This window comes from Sinohyriopsis cumingii, chromosome 3 (genome assembly GCF_028554795.1).
Source record: "Sinohyriopsis cumingii isolate HCF-2022 chromosome 3, ASM2855479v2, whole genome shotgun sequence".
Classification (NCBI taxonomy): Eukaryota; Metazoa; Mollusca; class Bivalvia; order Unionida; family Unionidae; genus Sinohyriopsis; species Sinohyriopsis cumingii.
The window spans coordinates 58,086,450-58,100,760 of record NC_142963.1 but is presented as its reverse complement, the minus strand read 5'-3'; the positions used below and the strand labels follow the sequence as shown (position 1 = coordinate 58,100,760).

Sequence of the window (14,311 nt, the reverse complement as noted above, 5' to 3'; positions counted from 1 at the left end):
GTAAAATAATACAGACGGGATCTTAGTCCCTGACATTTTTCTTATTTTGGAAAAATTGGCAGATCACTTAGTTACAACAGCCAACTTGATGTGCACTCAGTTGCACATCATAGGTTTTGTGACCATAGTCACCATTATCCAGTATTGCTAATGGAAAAGTGCCTGAACATCAAGAACTTGTCCCAGTGATGTCGGTTACGTTAAGTGAATGAGACGTGAATGTTGACTGTGCAGAACAAGTGTATCAACAAGATTGGCCTGAATGCTTAATTAACATAGTGTTTTGCATCTGAAGCTTTATGATCTTTTATGCCGGAGTATTCAGCTGCCTCCTCTGAGTATCCATCCATCTCATTGCAAATTACAGAAAAATCTCACCATCATTGCCATACCCCGTACCAGCAATTCCAAATTTTGCATAATTACATGGGTGGGTGGGTGGGTGAAATTTCAAACTGCAATGAAATTGAAATTCAAGAAGAAAACATTTGGGGGGTGTCTTTATGGACACTGGTAAGAAGAATAGTATTATTTTGACATATTTCGTTTCTTGGTGTAAAATGCAAAATATAAATAACAGAAAATGAAAATGAAAACAAAATACTTTGAAGCATTAAGTACAAAGATTTGATCAGTATACTTTGCAATCAGGACAAATTCCAAATGTTGGTGAACATTTGAACTCCTAGTATTTGATCCCTGTTTAAACAATCTTCATATAATCAAAAGCGGGGCCCCGAGTGGCCAAGTGGTCTAAAGCGCTCTTCGTTATGGATCACTGCCATCTCACCTCTGTCTGCGGCGGTTCGAGTCTAAGATTCAGCCAATGTGGGCATGTGAGAAAACTCGCCAGTAGCTTCTCGTGGGTCGGTGGTTCTTTCCGGGGTTTTCTGGGTTCTTCGTCCACCAATAATACTGGCCGCCATGTATAGCCTATCATGTGCTGAAAAATGGCGTTAAACCCCACAACAAATATAATCAAAAGCATTCCGAGTCAGGTTTTTCATTAAGAACCAAATTCACGTTGTTTCCTGGCCAGTTCAGATGGCAAGAATTTTTACAGTTCTAAGCAACAAACTAAACTGAGCTTGAAAAGAGTTTGTAGATCTCACATTTTATTTTTCTAAAACTAAAACACTTGTATCTTGGTAATCTAATTGACTTTGGTAGAAATGGAAATTATTGATCAATATACATATACTTTTTACATACTTCCTAATGATTGCATATTCTGGAAAGCGGTATTTGCCATTGTTATAGAGAATATAAAAACGTTATACAGTGGAAATTATCAATCAATATGTATTCGTCAATTTTTAGACGTGTACACATTTTTATACATGCATTTTCTTTTGTAGTCCGATTGTTCCATGCAGTTTCGTTGTAATTTTCTAACCGATATTATCATGTTGATAAGATTGTAAATGGAAATAATTGAATTTTCAGAAATTAAATGCCTGTTTTCCTTTGTAATCTTAGCCAGAAATGCTTCCCAGATATACCTAAATGAGTATTTATGTTTTTTTTAAATTTTTTTAAATGGGGGGCCTGTATACTCCAGACCCTTAGCAGCTTTGTGCCTCTGATGCTTACCAGAGTTTGGCCTCTTTATATTGGTTTTGGGTCTCTTCATATTTTTCTTATGAAAGCCTACCATGGTAAATTATGAATGGCAATTTAATATATTCTTAAAGTCATGAAATTGTCTTGGATATCCATGTTTGTTTTGTCAAGAAAAAATAAATAAAAAATAATTGTAATTGTACAAGTGCCCAATTAATTAAAATCTGATCTTCACTTAAAATTTGTGAGACTGTCTTTAAAAAATTTCATGTTTTATCACCTGTTGGTGTTGATTGGTAGACATCTCGGTAAACAAGGCTGCTGATGAATAAATTGATATTAACAGATTGCAAACTCCTGATTTGCCATGCAAAGTATAAATTTGTGTTATCTTAAACGGTGGGTTTTGAATAGGTAGTATGCTATTATTCTTAGTGGGTTCTTTTTGTTTCTAAAATTCACATATTTGAGTACTTGTCATCTGTCCTGCTTGAAAGCAATTTTTTATGTAGATAATGAAGAGTATATACTGATAAAGGTAAATATAGAACAAGATAAATTTGGTCCCCCCCCCCATAAATTTGCTCCATGTTCTAAGTTTTATTCCAGTCCTTAAAAGATGGCCATTTTTGTTAACCCATTCTGCTTGAGATTTATGCCGACTACTATTCACTTTTTAAAATAGTGAAATAAATGGTATAATACAACATTTGATGTGTCATAAGGAAACGATAGGTTTCCCAATAATATTTGTCAGCGGCATTGGACTTAGCTGAAGTTGACCCAGATTGGCATTTTTTATTTGTGTAATCGGTCATGGTTTATCTTTGCTGTAGTACAGGTATAAATACAGATCTGTTACATACAGTGGTGCTATATTTTGCTGAACACTATACATCAAAAGGATAACTTTTCAGCTAAGATTAATGTAGCAGGGGACATGTGGGAACAAGGACAGGAAAGGAATTTTGCGTGATGTATGTTGAAGGCTTGGTAGACAGGGAACTATCGAGTGTGCCTACATGGGTATTTGGTCAGAGTTTCTTAATCAACAGGTACTTCACCTACGGGAGAAGAAAAAAAAGGTGGGAAGTCAGAGCACGGTTTTCACCGGATATTTTGTTGACAAAACCATTTATGCATGTTGGTAGGAAATTTGCCACTTCGTAGAGGGCAGTTTCTCTTAAGCTTCTTTACCACAAGAGTGGTGGTTGGGGTGAGAAAAATTGTCATTGGGATATATTATAAAATTATTTTCACCAGTAGATATTGGTTGGATTTATGAATCTAGGGTAAACTGTTCCATCGACTACCTTCGATGGCTCATGTTTAGCAAAGTTTTGTTCTAATTACCGTCTAAACGTGATTATAAGACAAGTCTAACTGCACAGACCCAGATCTGCTGTTGCATAACTTGCTAGCAGCTCTGGGCCTGTGCAGTTTGTTAGGCGTAATTATTTGAACAAACAGCATAAACTCTGATCCGCAGGTGCATTATGCCAAGACAAATCAGGATCTGCTGTTGGACTCGACTTGTAAGCATGTATATACAGTATTAATTTATATAGAAGTTTTAAAAGGGACTGTACTTGACCTATATTAACGGATGGATGTATTGACGATGTGGAATAGTAACATTGGTATTTGATAGAGGATTATCTAACGAGTATTATGGTCTGATAAAACTGAAGATGGAGCCTCGGTGGGGCATTTTAAATGTATTTTAGGGAATATAATACAGACCTGAATTGGGCCCTTTTGCATGCATGCAAGAAAATGTGTTTAGCTCCAGATTTGCTGTTTCTAAGTTATCTAAGGAAAGAAATGGCTGTCTAGTTGAGGCCCATTGGAATGTAGTTAATTATGATACAAGTTTATGACTAGCCATGACTTTTTTTTTAATGTACCTGAGATAAAAGAACGCAAGCACTACATACAAGTGCCTCAGTTTCCTCTACATCCAACATTAAAGGGGGGAGAATATGATCTTGCTGTGGAAGTGCTTCACTGGATTTTTTGTACCATATGTTCTCGAGTTTAGGTGGAAAGCTATCCTAGCTAACAGCATGACATCTAAACCAGTATCCTGCCCCAATTTCCCTGCTGAGTAACTTGGGCAGCTTGGGTCTAAATAACTATCACAGTCTTGAATTGAAATTGTCTGTGTATACAATGCCCCTGCAAGTTGCATTTATTTTGAATAAATAGGCATATGTACCAGGCAATACATGTTTCATTATTAAGAAAGCTAAAACAAACTAATTATGCGAGATGCCATGAACTTGTTAGCTAATAAGACTATATAGTCTTACTCTTTGGCCATCATTTTAATTTTGTAAAGTCATCTTTTAGGCCCTTCATTACACATTTTTGCAGTATGTAATACATACTTAGACCCTCCCCTCTTTAGTGCCCTTATAATCTTAATCCAGCCTGAGCAAATTTAATAAACTTTCTGGTAAATAGAAGCAATCTTTTTTTTTTATATTTAATTTTGTGGTATGAAATATAAACTTAAGTGGGTCTGTTCTTTCTTTTCAGGTATTTCTTCAAGACCTACAGCAACAGCAAAGAGTTCGACTCAGATGTAGTCTTTGAAGAAATAAAGGATGATAGTGCATTCCTACCACTCTGGGATGGAAAAGTTGTTGCTAAGGTGGACAAGATAGATCAAAGCTAGATGTTGAATTTAGCAGGTCGTGAGGACTTTTTTTAATCAACAAAAAACTACCTTGGCTAAGTGGTCCAGAAGTTCAGAAACTCCCAAGTCTTGCATCTTCATCAAAGCTGGAGGCAAAAGCAAGATTTAACCACCCATCACAAAATAATCTCCACAAGGTGGCAGTAGAGGAATGCATTTCTATCTCGCACAACCACTGACATGTCTGCTACCATAGACTGGTTACCAAAACTTGTGTCTAGAGATTAAAGGTCTAATAAGGACAGTTGTCCTGTCTTGCCCAAGATTGAAGAGTTTGCCAGGAAAAAAGAAAAAAAAAACAGGAATGATGTTTGGCTGCTTTTTCTTCATGTGGTATATTGACTCTGATGATAAAGAATATTATGGCCCCAACCAGGGGAACTGGATTCTAGAAAATGATTAAATAAATATTTTATGCAGTACATTTTCATTGTGTATGACAAAGAATATTTAAAACCAAATTAATCCATGTACAATTTGTGCACAGTTGCACACAATGGAGACAGATCTGCCAGTGCATTCTACGCTGGCTTGTCTGGTCACTTGGCCATGCATTATGTACCTGAATAAGTAAATTATTTTACAAGTTAGCAGAGGCAGTTCTAAAGATAAACTGGATAAACAAGTCAGAAATATTCAGGAAGTCTGACGTTTTTAGGCAAAGCCAGCCCATTATGCATGCTTTAAAATTTGTACTAAATAGCTTTTCCAGTTATATGCTAGACTGGCTTTATATGAGGGTTTCTTGTCTGTCATCTGTCAATCCGTTAGCAGAAGTTTCATATCTCTACTTCTAAAAGAGACGACACTAAAATACTTAAATGATACCTAGTGGGTCCTGAATGAAGATATATTAAACTGATGTCTGATGTGACCAGCATGACAGCCATGTTGAAATCTCTGACTGAAACTCCAATCAGAATAAGGTTTTCATTAGAGACTTGTTATGATTACTGATTGGTCCAAAATAGAAATGGTGCCTGGGTGATGTCCAGTTAGGTCACCATGGCAGTCATCTTGAAAATCTTGTCATTGCTACTCCTTTTTGATGAAAGGTCCTATTGAAAGTAACCTGGAAACTTCTTTCAGAGTCGAGTTGGTCAATTGTGAAAATGATTCATGAAAAGACCTCTTGTGATGCCACGTTGGTCCTATATGAAAAGGATGCTTATCTTGATACATATGCCACAATGTCTTTTCACTACTACACCTAAAAAGTTGGTTATATTGACAATGGGTTTTCAGCGATAGACAGCTTGTGATGCCCATTTGGTCTGAAACTAAAATTTTGCTGATGTTAATCAGTCTCTTTTTGCATTTCTGCACAATAGCTTTAGTTTTACACTATCTGCCGTTACCAAATTTTGTGGATGGTTTTCAGCTGGTGCAAGGACAAAGCCTATTAATTTTGTTGGGGGGGGGGGTGATTTTAAAATTTTCATGGTTAGTTCACCAACTGAAAGAAGGAATGTTGTTTCCACACACTTTATTTGCATATTTCAAACTGGGAACAAACTTTGTGGATGGCCTTCACTCGGGCATAAATAAAACAGGTTTTGGAGTCCATTGGTCATGGTCATGGTAAATCTAATAAATGGGTTGGATTGTTTTGCACAGTTTCGTTCAAGACTGCATACCTGGAGCAAAAAGTCAAGGTCATTGAGACCTTTTGATTTTCAATCTTCAGAGTGGACCATGCCCTACAGTGCATATACAGAGCACTTTTGAACATGTGGACATAGAATATACCAGTGCTCATTGTTACATTAGGTTTTGATCTTCTTTTTGTCGGGTATACTTCCTAAGGTGAATAAATATAACAAATAAATATATATAGATGACATAATGGTGCTGCTAAAAGAAAATCTATATATATTAATCTATAATTATTGACACCATGTATAGTCGTTTGTAAGTCATGACCAACTACAAAATGCACAGACCCAGATCTGCTGTTGCATAATCAGTGGCACAAACAACATGTACCTTTATCTGCAGGTGTATTATGCTATGACAGATCAGGATATTTGTTGTTTGCAGTTTGGCACAACTTTTAAGCGAGTACACATGATAACTCTTTCTGTTTTAAAAACTTTCCATTATAATAGTTTACTGTTTTGATAATTGGCTCTTTTGTGCACATTTTAAAGTTTCCCAAAATTGTTCATTTTTGTCTATTTCTTAAACATACATGTATTGCTGACAAAACCCATTTATTTTCTGTGAAGACTTATTTTTGACATGTTAAATTCCAATAATTATAGTTACTTGGCAGCATGCTAATGGGTTCTTTTTGGAGGCGAACATGTATCAAAAGTAAACTTTCCTGTCTGAAGTGCCCATTAATATACATGCACGTAAAACAAGTTGCATTTCAACACGTTATGTGTACTAGTGTATATTTGAATATAATCAAAGCTAGTTTCTACATTGTGCAGTTGAATATAGGGTGATATCAAGGTGAAATTGTGTATAATTTGGGCGATGGTAAAGTCTAATTCCATTTGTTATTAAGAGATTTAAAAATGTGACTTGTATATAGTGAGTGGACGTGTAATAAATGCCTCCATAGAAATGATGATACAACTGTGTTGTCCAACTCGTTCTCTTAGAAAAGTGACAAATTCAGACACGTTGCTCGTTGACAGTATTGGCAACACGACCACTATTGCATATCATTCAGGTAGTCTTCATCAGTGTACTCCATTGGCATTGGGTATTGGTACAATTTTCTCAAACACTTTAGTCCAACTTGTGGAGAATGCTGTAACAGATGACTTTCATTGCTCTTGCAAACTCAGGAAGATTTTAATTTTAAATTTTAAAAAAAATAAACAATATTGTTCATATTTTACATACCTCAGATACTGTGTAGTGTTTCTGGTGTTGCAGTCATCAGAATCACAAAAATGCAGTAAATGTAAATATATTTAGTCTGCATGCTTATATTGATGATAACTGGTTCCCATTACCAGGATTTAAGGGCTGCAATTGGTCCCTAGGGGTCTTTTGGCATCATCACTGAGGCATATCAGGCCCTTCCACACTGCCATGTTATTTATACTTGTATGTATATATTTGAAACATTCTACTACCAACAGAGTTGTCACATTTTGCTTTCCATGACAGAACTGGAAACATTTTTGTACCCTCATCTCAACCACTTTTTCGCTTTTTTCCTGAGGTACTGTGTATAATCATAAGTCGAGTCCATCTGCAAAACAGTGGAGATATTGATCTGCAGGCAGTTTGCAGTTAGATCTGATTTGAATGCAGTGGTATTTTAGATTATCTTAGCATAATTTTTAAAAAGTTCAAACTTTAGAATAGTGTTGTAAAAAAAGCCATAATTATTTAAAAAATTAATTGTATATGAAAATTTTTTTTTTTTTGATTAACAGAACAAATTCTAATTCTGTTAAAGGAAATAATTTTGAAGATCCATTTATGGTTATCAAGTTGGACTCGCAAGCAAGTATATACAGTATTTTATCATTTTCTGGAAAAACTTGGCAATTTATGTCTGATAGAAGCCTTCATATTCAGATTTGAACAATTTTGGTCATTATTTTAAAAATTACAAGAAAATTTCTTTTCTTTTATGCAGATTTAGTATTCTTAAGAGATTCAGTTCTTTTACAATTTTCTCAGTACATTTAAATTGTGTACCTGAAATTATTTTTAAATTATTTCTGTCATGAGATAGTGAAACTTGCTTTCAAAGTAATTATGACCATGTACATATAGTATCAGGTAAAGAATTTATCATTAAAGAGTCTGTGATGATTTGTATGTATGGTTGTTGTGTGGCTATGGTGTACATATCGAATTAGTCATTTATTTTCAATTTAAAGGTGATACTTTTCTGTCTGTGTCCAAGAGAGTTAGCACTAGGTTGTCCATTTCAGTCCAGGTAATTATAAGTGTCAGGTTCAGTCTGTGTACTTAAGATTGTTAGTTCCAGTCCACGTAAATTGTTTCGCTCTCTTCCATTGGAAAGGTATGCACATCGGAGGAAATGTTTTTGAACACAACTCGAACCAATGTATAACAGTTGCCTCTGTACAGAGGTTATTTAAACTTTCTCATACAGGTCAAGCATTATAAAGTATTAAGGAAACAGTAGCAAGGTGACAAATTCTACGACTGTTTTAAAGTCTAGTCTTGTACATTATATTTGACACAAAATCTCTTCAAAATGTTGGATAAACCAGACTTGGATATATGCAGATTTAATTTAATTTGATCACTATTAAATCTTTCTTACACTTTTTCTTTGCAATAAAAGACTAGTTTATTAAATGGATTGTGGATTATTGCAATTAGGCTGTGAATTATTTCAGATCCAAGTCCAGATTGTGCAGTAATGTGAAACCATGTGAATCTGAACACCTTAGTTTCTAGACCATTAATTAAAAAAAGTGTAGTTCATGAATTGCTTGAAAGGATGGTGGACATCTTTGTTATGATACAGAGCCATGCTGATGAACAGAAAACTAACCAGGCAACAAGGTTTTGATTGTTAGAATTTCCTTAGCATGACATGACTTGATTTTAAAATATATTCAGGATAGTTTTGTATCGGCATTTAGGTAATATTACTGCTTAGCTCAATCGGCATGCATTTCACTACAAGAAAATGTTTACCTTTTGTGACTTCCTGCATTGAACTTGGCAATAAAAATAATGAGCAGGGAACCAGACTTGTCAACAACAAAATTCAGTGATGTGATCAGTTGTTTTTTGGATATATTGAAATCTGTTGGAATAATGTTAATGATCTTTCAGATGTTGGGCATCTTGGAAATGAACATAATTTACACAGAATAGCAAACAACTTTGTTTTAAAAAAAAGCACTATTGACAATTATTCTCAAAGCGATTATTAAACAAGTATTCAGCCAATAAACAGCAACGTCTCTTGCCCCTACATTTGTGTCCAGCAGGGATGGCATAACTTATTTTGTGGAGGTCTCTCTTTTATTCATATCCTCGCTTATAGTGTATTCTATTATTTGGACCCCATTGTGCACTAGTTATAAAGGGAGAGTTGTGTATGAACAAATATGATCAGGTTTTAAATGTGGGTACCAAGTGTTGCATCCTTTTGAATTATATTTCATACTTGCGACGCTTATCTGTCATCCATGGAAATAATTTGTGTCCTTGAATGTTGTTTCTTCTTTTTTTATCATACAAAATGTCAGTTTTGTAATTATTGAGCAAAGATGTGAGAATTATACCATAATGGAGTCCAAAACGATCCTCATGCAAATTTGGTGAAGCATTTGTATATTTTTACAATATTTTAAAACCTAATATCTGGTAAAATAATGAAATTCTTGTTGCTTTTGTTTTTGATAATTGGGGCAATATCAAGACAAGTTGTTCCATAAATAAATTTTTGCTTTCAAGAAACAATTCTTTCATTTTGTAGCTGTCCCAGTTCTAATTTGTTGTTTATGTTAACAAACACTACTAAAAGGTTTTTTTAGAAGTACTCTTGTGCATTGAAGTGTTATGGAATGTACAGATTGAAAGTTATTTACAAAGAAAGTTTTTATTTATTGTCCAGTCTAAGTTTTTATTCCTTGCAGCCAGCTGTCACCTGCAGATTTGTGTTAAAATAAATGTCTTATTAAAAGAATCTAGAGTGTTTAAAGTAATTTTTCAGTTATTTTATTGCAGTTTGAAATTTGATTTCTTTGAACACCGTCTTTTTGCCAAGTTTTCTATCAAATGCATCATTTTATCATAAAAGAACATTAAATAATGCTAATGTAATTATTCTTGTTTTGAATATGTTAGATTTGCCTAATATTTTAGTTATTTTAATAAGAAAGAACAAATCGGGTAATGAAAATTATTTTATATTGAAAGGAATTTATTTTTTAAAAATGCCAGTATATCAATGGGAGAAAAATCAATGCTCTAACAATTGAATAGTACAAGTAAATCATCACATGCTGTACTTGTTCAAAGGGATAGGCACTAATAGCAGTACACATTCATATTACTAAGAGATTACATGATGTGCGTCGTTTTCTTGCACTTTCTATATAATAGTTGGGTGTGTAAGTTACATATTAAAAAGGTCTTGATTATAATTTGAAGCTGGTGCTATGTACGGATATTTACAAAGTCTTGTTGCGTTCTTTGTATGAAAGAAAGGGCAGAAAAATGTTTTGATGGCATAAATTAGGGTGTATGAAAAAAAGACTGGTACTATCAAATATACATGCACACATTTCATTATTTGGATCTGAATACATGTACGGGGGTTCCACTTGCTTAATGGGGTTGTTTGGGTAGAGTAAGTGTATTCCTGGTCTTGTTACAGAACATGGTCTAACAACCTTGCTAATCCAGTTAGGGTCATTTTCAGGTTTCAGGATCAAAGGAATTTGGAGGTTAAATATTAATCGGTCTTCAATCAAGATCAAAACAATATGAATATTAATGAGATTTTGGCAACAGGTTGTTAGCTAAGAGTTTCTAAATCAATCAAAGTTACCACTTTGAAAAGAAGCACAAAGCTTTGATCTACTCTATTAATATAATATCCTGGCTTTTAAATCAAATCATCTGTCAAAGGCTTGTCATTTAAGAGGGCCGTATGTAACGCTTTATTGGTTCACTCAGAATAAGAAAAATGTGTACACACTTTTACAGTATCATAATTTGATGGCTTATGGTATATAAATTAAACAGTACGTAATGCTGGTATTAACTGACATTGTTATACTAAGCCAAAATTTCCGCGTGCGTGTATTTCAAAGTTATTGGTTTAAGCCTGTATGATGTGATTATGTAGTGCACATATGTGCAAACTGAACAAGAGCTGAGCTGCATGAGAAGGCAGTATACCTCTGTAATTAGTAATTCAGAGCTGTGAAGTTAGTTGCATGCACCAGACATTCGAGCTGTGGTTGTATATTCAACGTTAATTACACTATAAAAGATCAAAGGGAGAACTTTCAATCTTCATCCCTTCCCACATTCAGATAAATAGAGTGTTTATGGGAAATTGGAAAAGAGCTGTCATTTGTGGATCATGCTAGCACATTAATAATTAAAATTCTTTGAAGTCTATCTTTTGATGTTGACTTTTTTGCAATTAGACTTCTGACTTCTTAGGATGTATTTCAGATCATGATTTATATTTCATAAATTTTATTTGATCAAAGAATGTTACCAAATCCGGATCCATGAGTTTTTTAAATAATTAATTTTTTTTTACAAGTTTTCATTGCTTTGATCTAATGAAGTTAGATTCCTGTTCACATTGTAATGTTTCCTAAATTGGAACTATTTAGACTTGGGCTTTGAAGTTTGATACAGTAGTTAAAGTTTAAACAAATGCTATGAAATTTCACCAATGGACTTTTAACTAATTTATTTAAGTTTCTGGTTGCATATAAATAATGTTTTCCATACCTTCCAAGGAGTTTCTCCATTCAAGACTATCCTTATTTCAGTAGCGTCATTTCTTCACGAGTTTTTCACAATTTTGTCACTGGTACAACTACTTTGCAAGTTGATAACATCAGTCATTAATTAACATATTTTCATACTCTTATTTATGTTTGATGCATAACGGTGACTTTTCTTTCCTCGATTTTTTTTTTTATATACCTGCGATGTCAAGAACTACAAGATCTTTTCCCTTCAAGTATTAAATAGAAAACATTTCTTAGCTGTAATAACTATGAACAGCGTAATATTTCTGCCAAACTTCTTTTAAGAAACTTCTTTTTAGATTATAAAGCCGCATTAACAAGTATGGATTTTGTAAAACGGTAAAACTTGTGAACTCCGCAAGGAGCTGTCAGTTTTTGGACTTGTATCTTACTTTTACATGCTAATGTTGGTTTTAAACATGACCTTATTTGTTATGTATCCTTCATTCTGTATATAATTACGTATTGTATTTTGCCCTGTACTCGTTCACGTGGACTTGCAGAATCTTGCTGAGCCATGTGAAAATATGACCTACTGTCATTAATTAATGATGCACGTAGACCAAACAAAATAAACTTTGTAAAATATTTTAAAATAAATTATACCTCTTTGCTCATCATTTATACCCATCCTTTATCTAATTGGTATGATTTGCTACTTTCCTTTATGTGAATTCCCTTTTTTTCAATGTCTTTACAGTAGGTTGGAACTTGAGAATTTCTCTGTTACTGATTGCATGGCTACCTTTGACTACTGAATGTTAGCGAGTTGATGGTCATGTGAAAAGGATTGTGTGTAAATGATTTGGATTTTTAACGTAGTATTAACAATTTTTCAGTGATATCGCTACGATGTCTGCATTGTGGTAGTTTATAGTGAATGTTTTGCACTGGGACATCATGTCGCAGACATGTAGCATGATGTCCCAATCTGTAATATTATCCTGACACCAGGTCAACCAGTCCTAACACTAACTTCTTCATGCTGGGCGCCTAGCGAGGCAGCGTAAGTGCCATTTTTATAAGTCTTTGGTATGACTTTGCCAGGGCTTAAACCCGCGACCTCCAGCATCTGTGCCGGACGCTCTGACCACTTGGCCACCGGTCTGTCCGGTGGACTAGTTAGAGCATCCACTTGGCGCTCAGCATTAAGAGGTTAGCATTGTTACTGGTCGGCCTGGTGTCGGGATAAAATGATGCCCCAGTGCTAGGCATCACGATAAACTGCCATACTGCAGACATTGTAGTGATATGACTGAAAAATTGTTAAAGCTACGTTAAAAATCCAAATCACACACACACGCACCGGAGCGGTCTGCAAATATTGTATATGGTCGCTTGGAATAGACAGGTTTTGTAGGCGATCAGATTCAGATTTTATGTGCCCATAACAAGATGGTGGGTGTGTAGTATGTTGTGATGTCCATCCATTTGTCATCAATTCCACTTCTGCACATTAACTTGACTTTTCCGCAGTTTACAATTACCAAACTTTGTGATTGCATGCACATGGGGTAAGAAAGAAGTCGATCGGTTTTTTTTGGTGGTGGGGGGGGAGGTATAGGCCAATATTGTTGTGCCTGAAAGAAGAAAAATGGTTTCAACACGATAACCATCGTTCTACAACATAAACGTGGCGTGGGTAATGGAATACAAGGTTTCTGCATGAAAATGTAGGTTCTCTACAATATATATTAACCAAGTGTGTTGATGATGCACACTGGATAAGAAAGAATATATCTATTTTGGGGTCAAAAGGTCACGGTCACATGGAAAAGGAGATTATTAAATGTGTTATGCATAAGAACTTGACTATTAGAACACGTATCTTTACCAAAGTTTGTGCCTTGCTTGCACTTGAGGCATGGAAGGCGCCTAATAATTTGGGGGTCAAAGGTCAGGGTCACTGTAGCTCGAAGAAAAATCGGTTTTGCAGAATAAGTTGTTTTTTTAGACCATGGTCTCGAACACGCGGGTCGCGTATGTCCGGCCTAACCGTATCTTTTGGCCCACAAAACGATTGGAGTCGCATGGTGTCTTTATAGATAACATAGTTGGTGCGGCCCTTGTTCCATCGAAAATGCTCTCACGCGACCCTCAGGATGGTTTGAGTTTGAGACCCTAGTTTTAGACTGTGTTCGTTGATTAGGCTTTGTGAATGGCGTGCACTTGGTGGAAATAATTAAACCGACTGATTCTGGGGTTTAATAGTCGTTAAAGGGCCGTCCATTTAGTACGTACGCATGGAGCGAGGAGGGGGGCGTAACCCAAATGCATACGCTTGCGTATGGCGGGGGGGGGTATTCCGAGAATGTACGTACACATAGGAAATGGGGTGAGGGTGGTGAAACCTCGATAATAATTTGTCTAATACGTAACCTGTTTGACTGGGTTCAGTCGGCGTTTGAATTTTAGCAGACACTAGACAAACCCTTTAAAGTTACGCAGTTTATTACTTTGATGCGGCCAGACATTCAACGTCGGTGGACTGTCTGTTTTATTAAACATGGTAATATTATTAATCCTTGATTAATTCTGCGTGGATTAAATATAGACCGTTCTATAGGATTCGGGAAAGGGGGTGCGT

General features: G+C 35.2%; 1 protein-coding gene across 2 annotated transcripts in view; it reads left to right on the top strand.

Moving 5' to 3' along the window:
• Nucleotides 1-12,324, top strand: part of LOC149802911 (axin-1-like) — a 59,638-nt gene extending 47,314 nt beyond the window's left edge. For both annotated transcript variants that reach the window (XM_089952403.1, XM_089952404.1), the window contains exon 11: nucleotides 4,105-12,324. In XM_089952403.1, coding sequence (XP_089808529.1) covers nucleotides 4,105-4,243 — 139 coding nt within the window. In that variant the 3' untranslated portion in view covers nucleotides 4,244-12,324. The remainder of the gene's footprint in view (nucleotides 1-4,104) is intronic.
• Nucleotides 12,325-14,311: the final 1,987 nt, after the last annotated feature.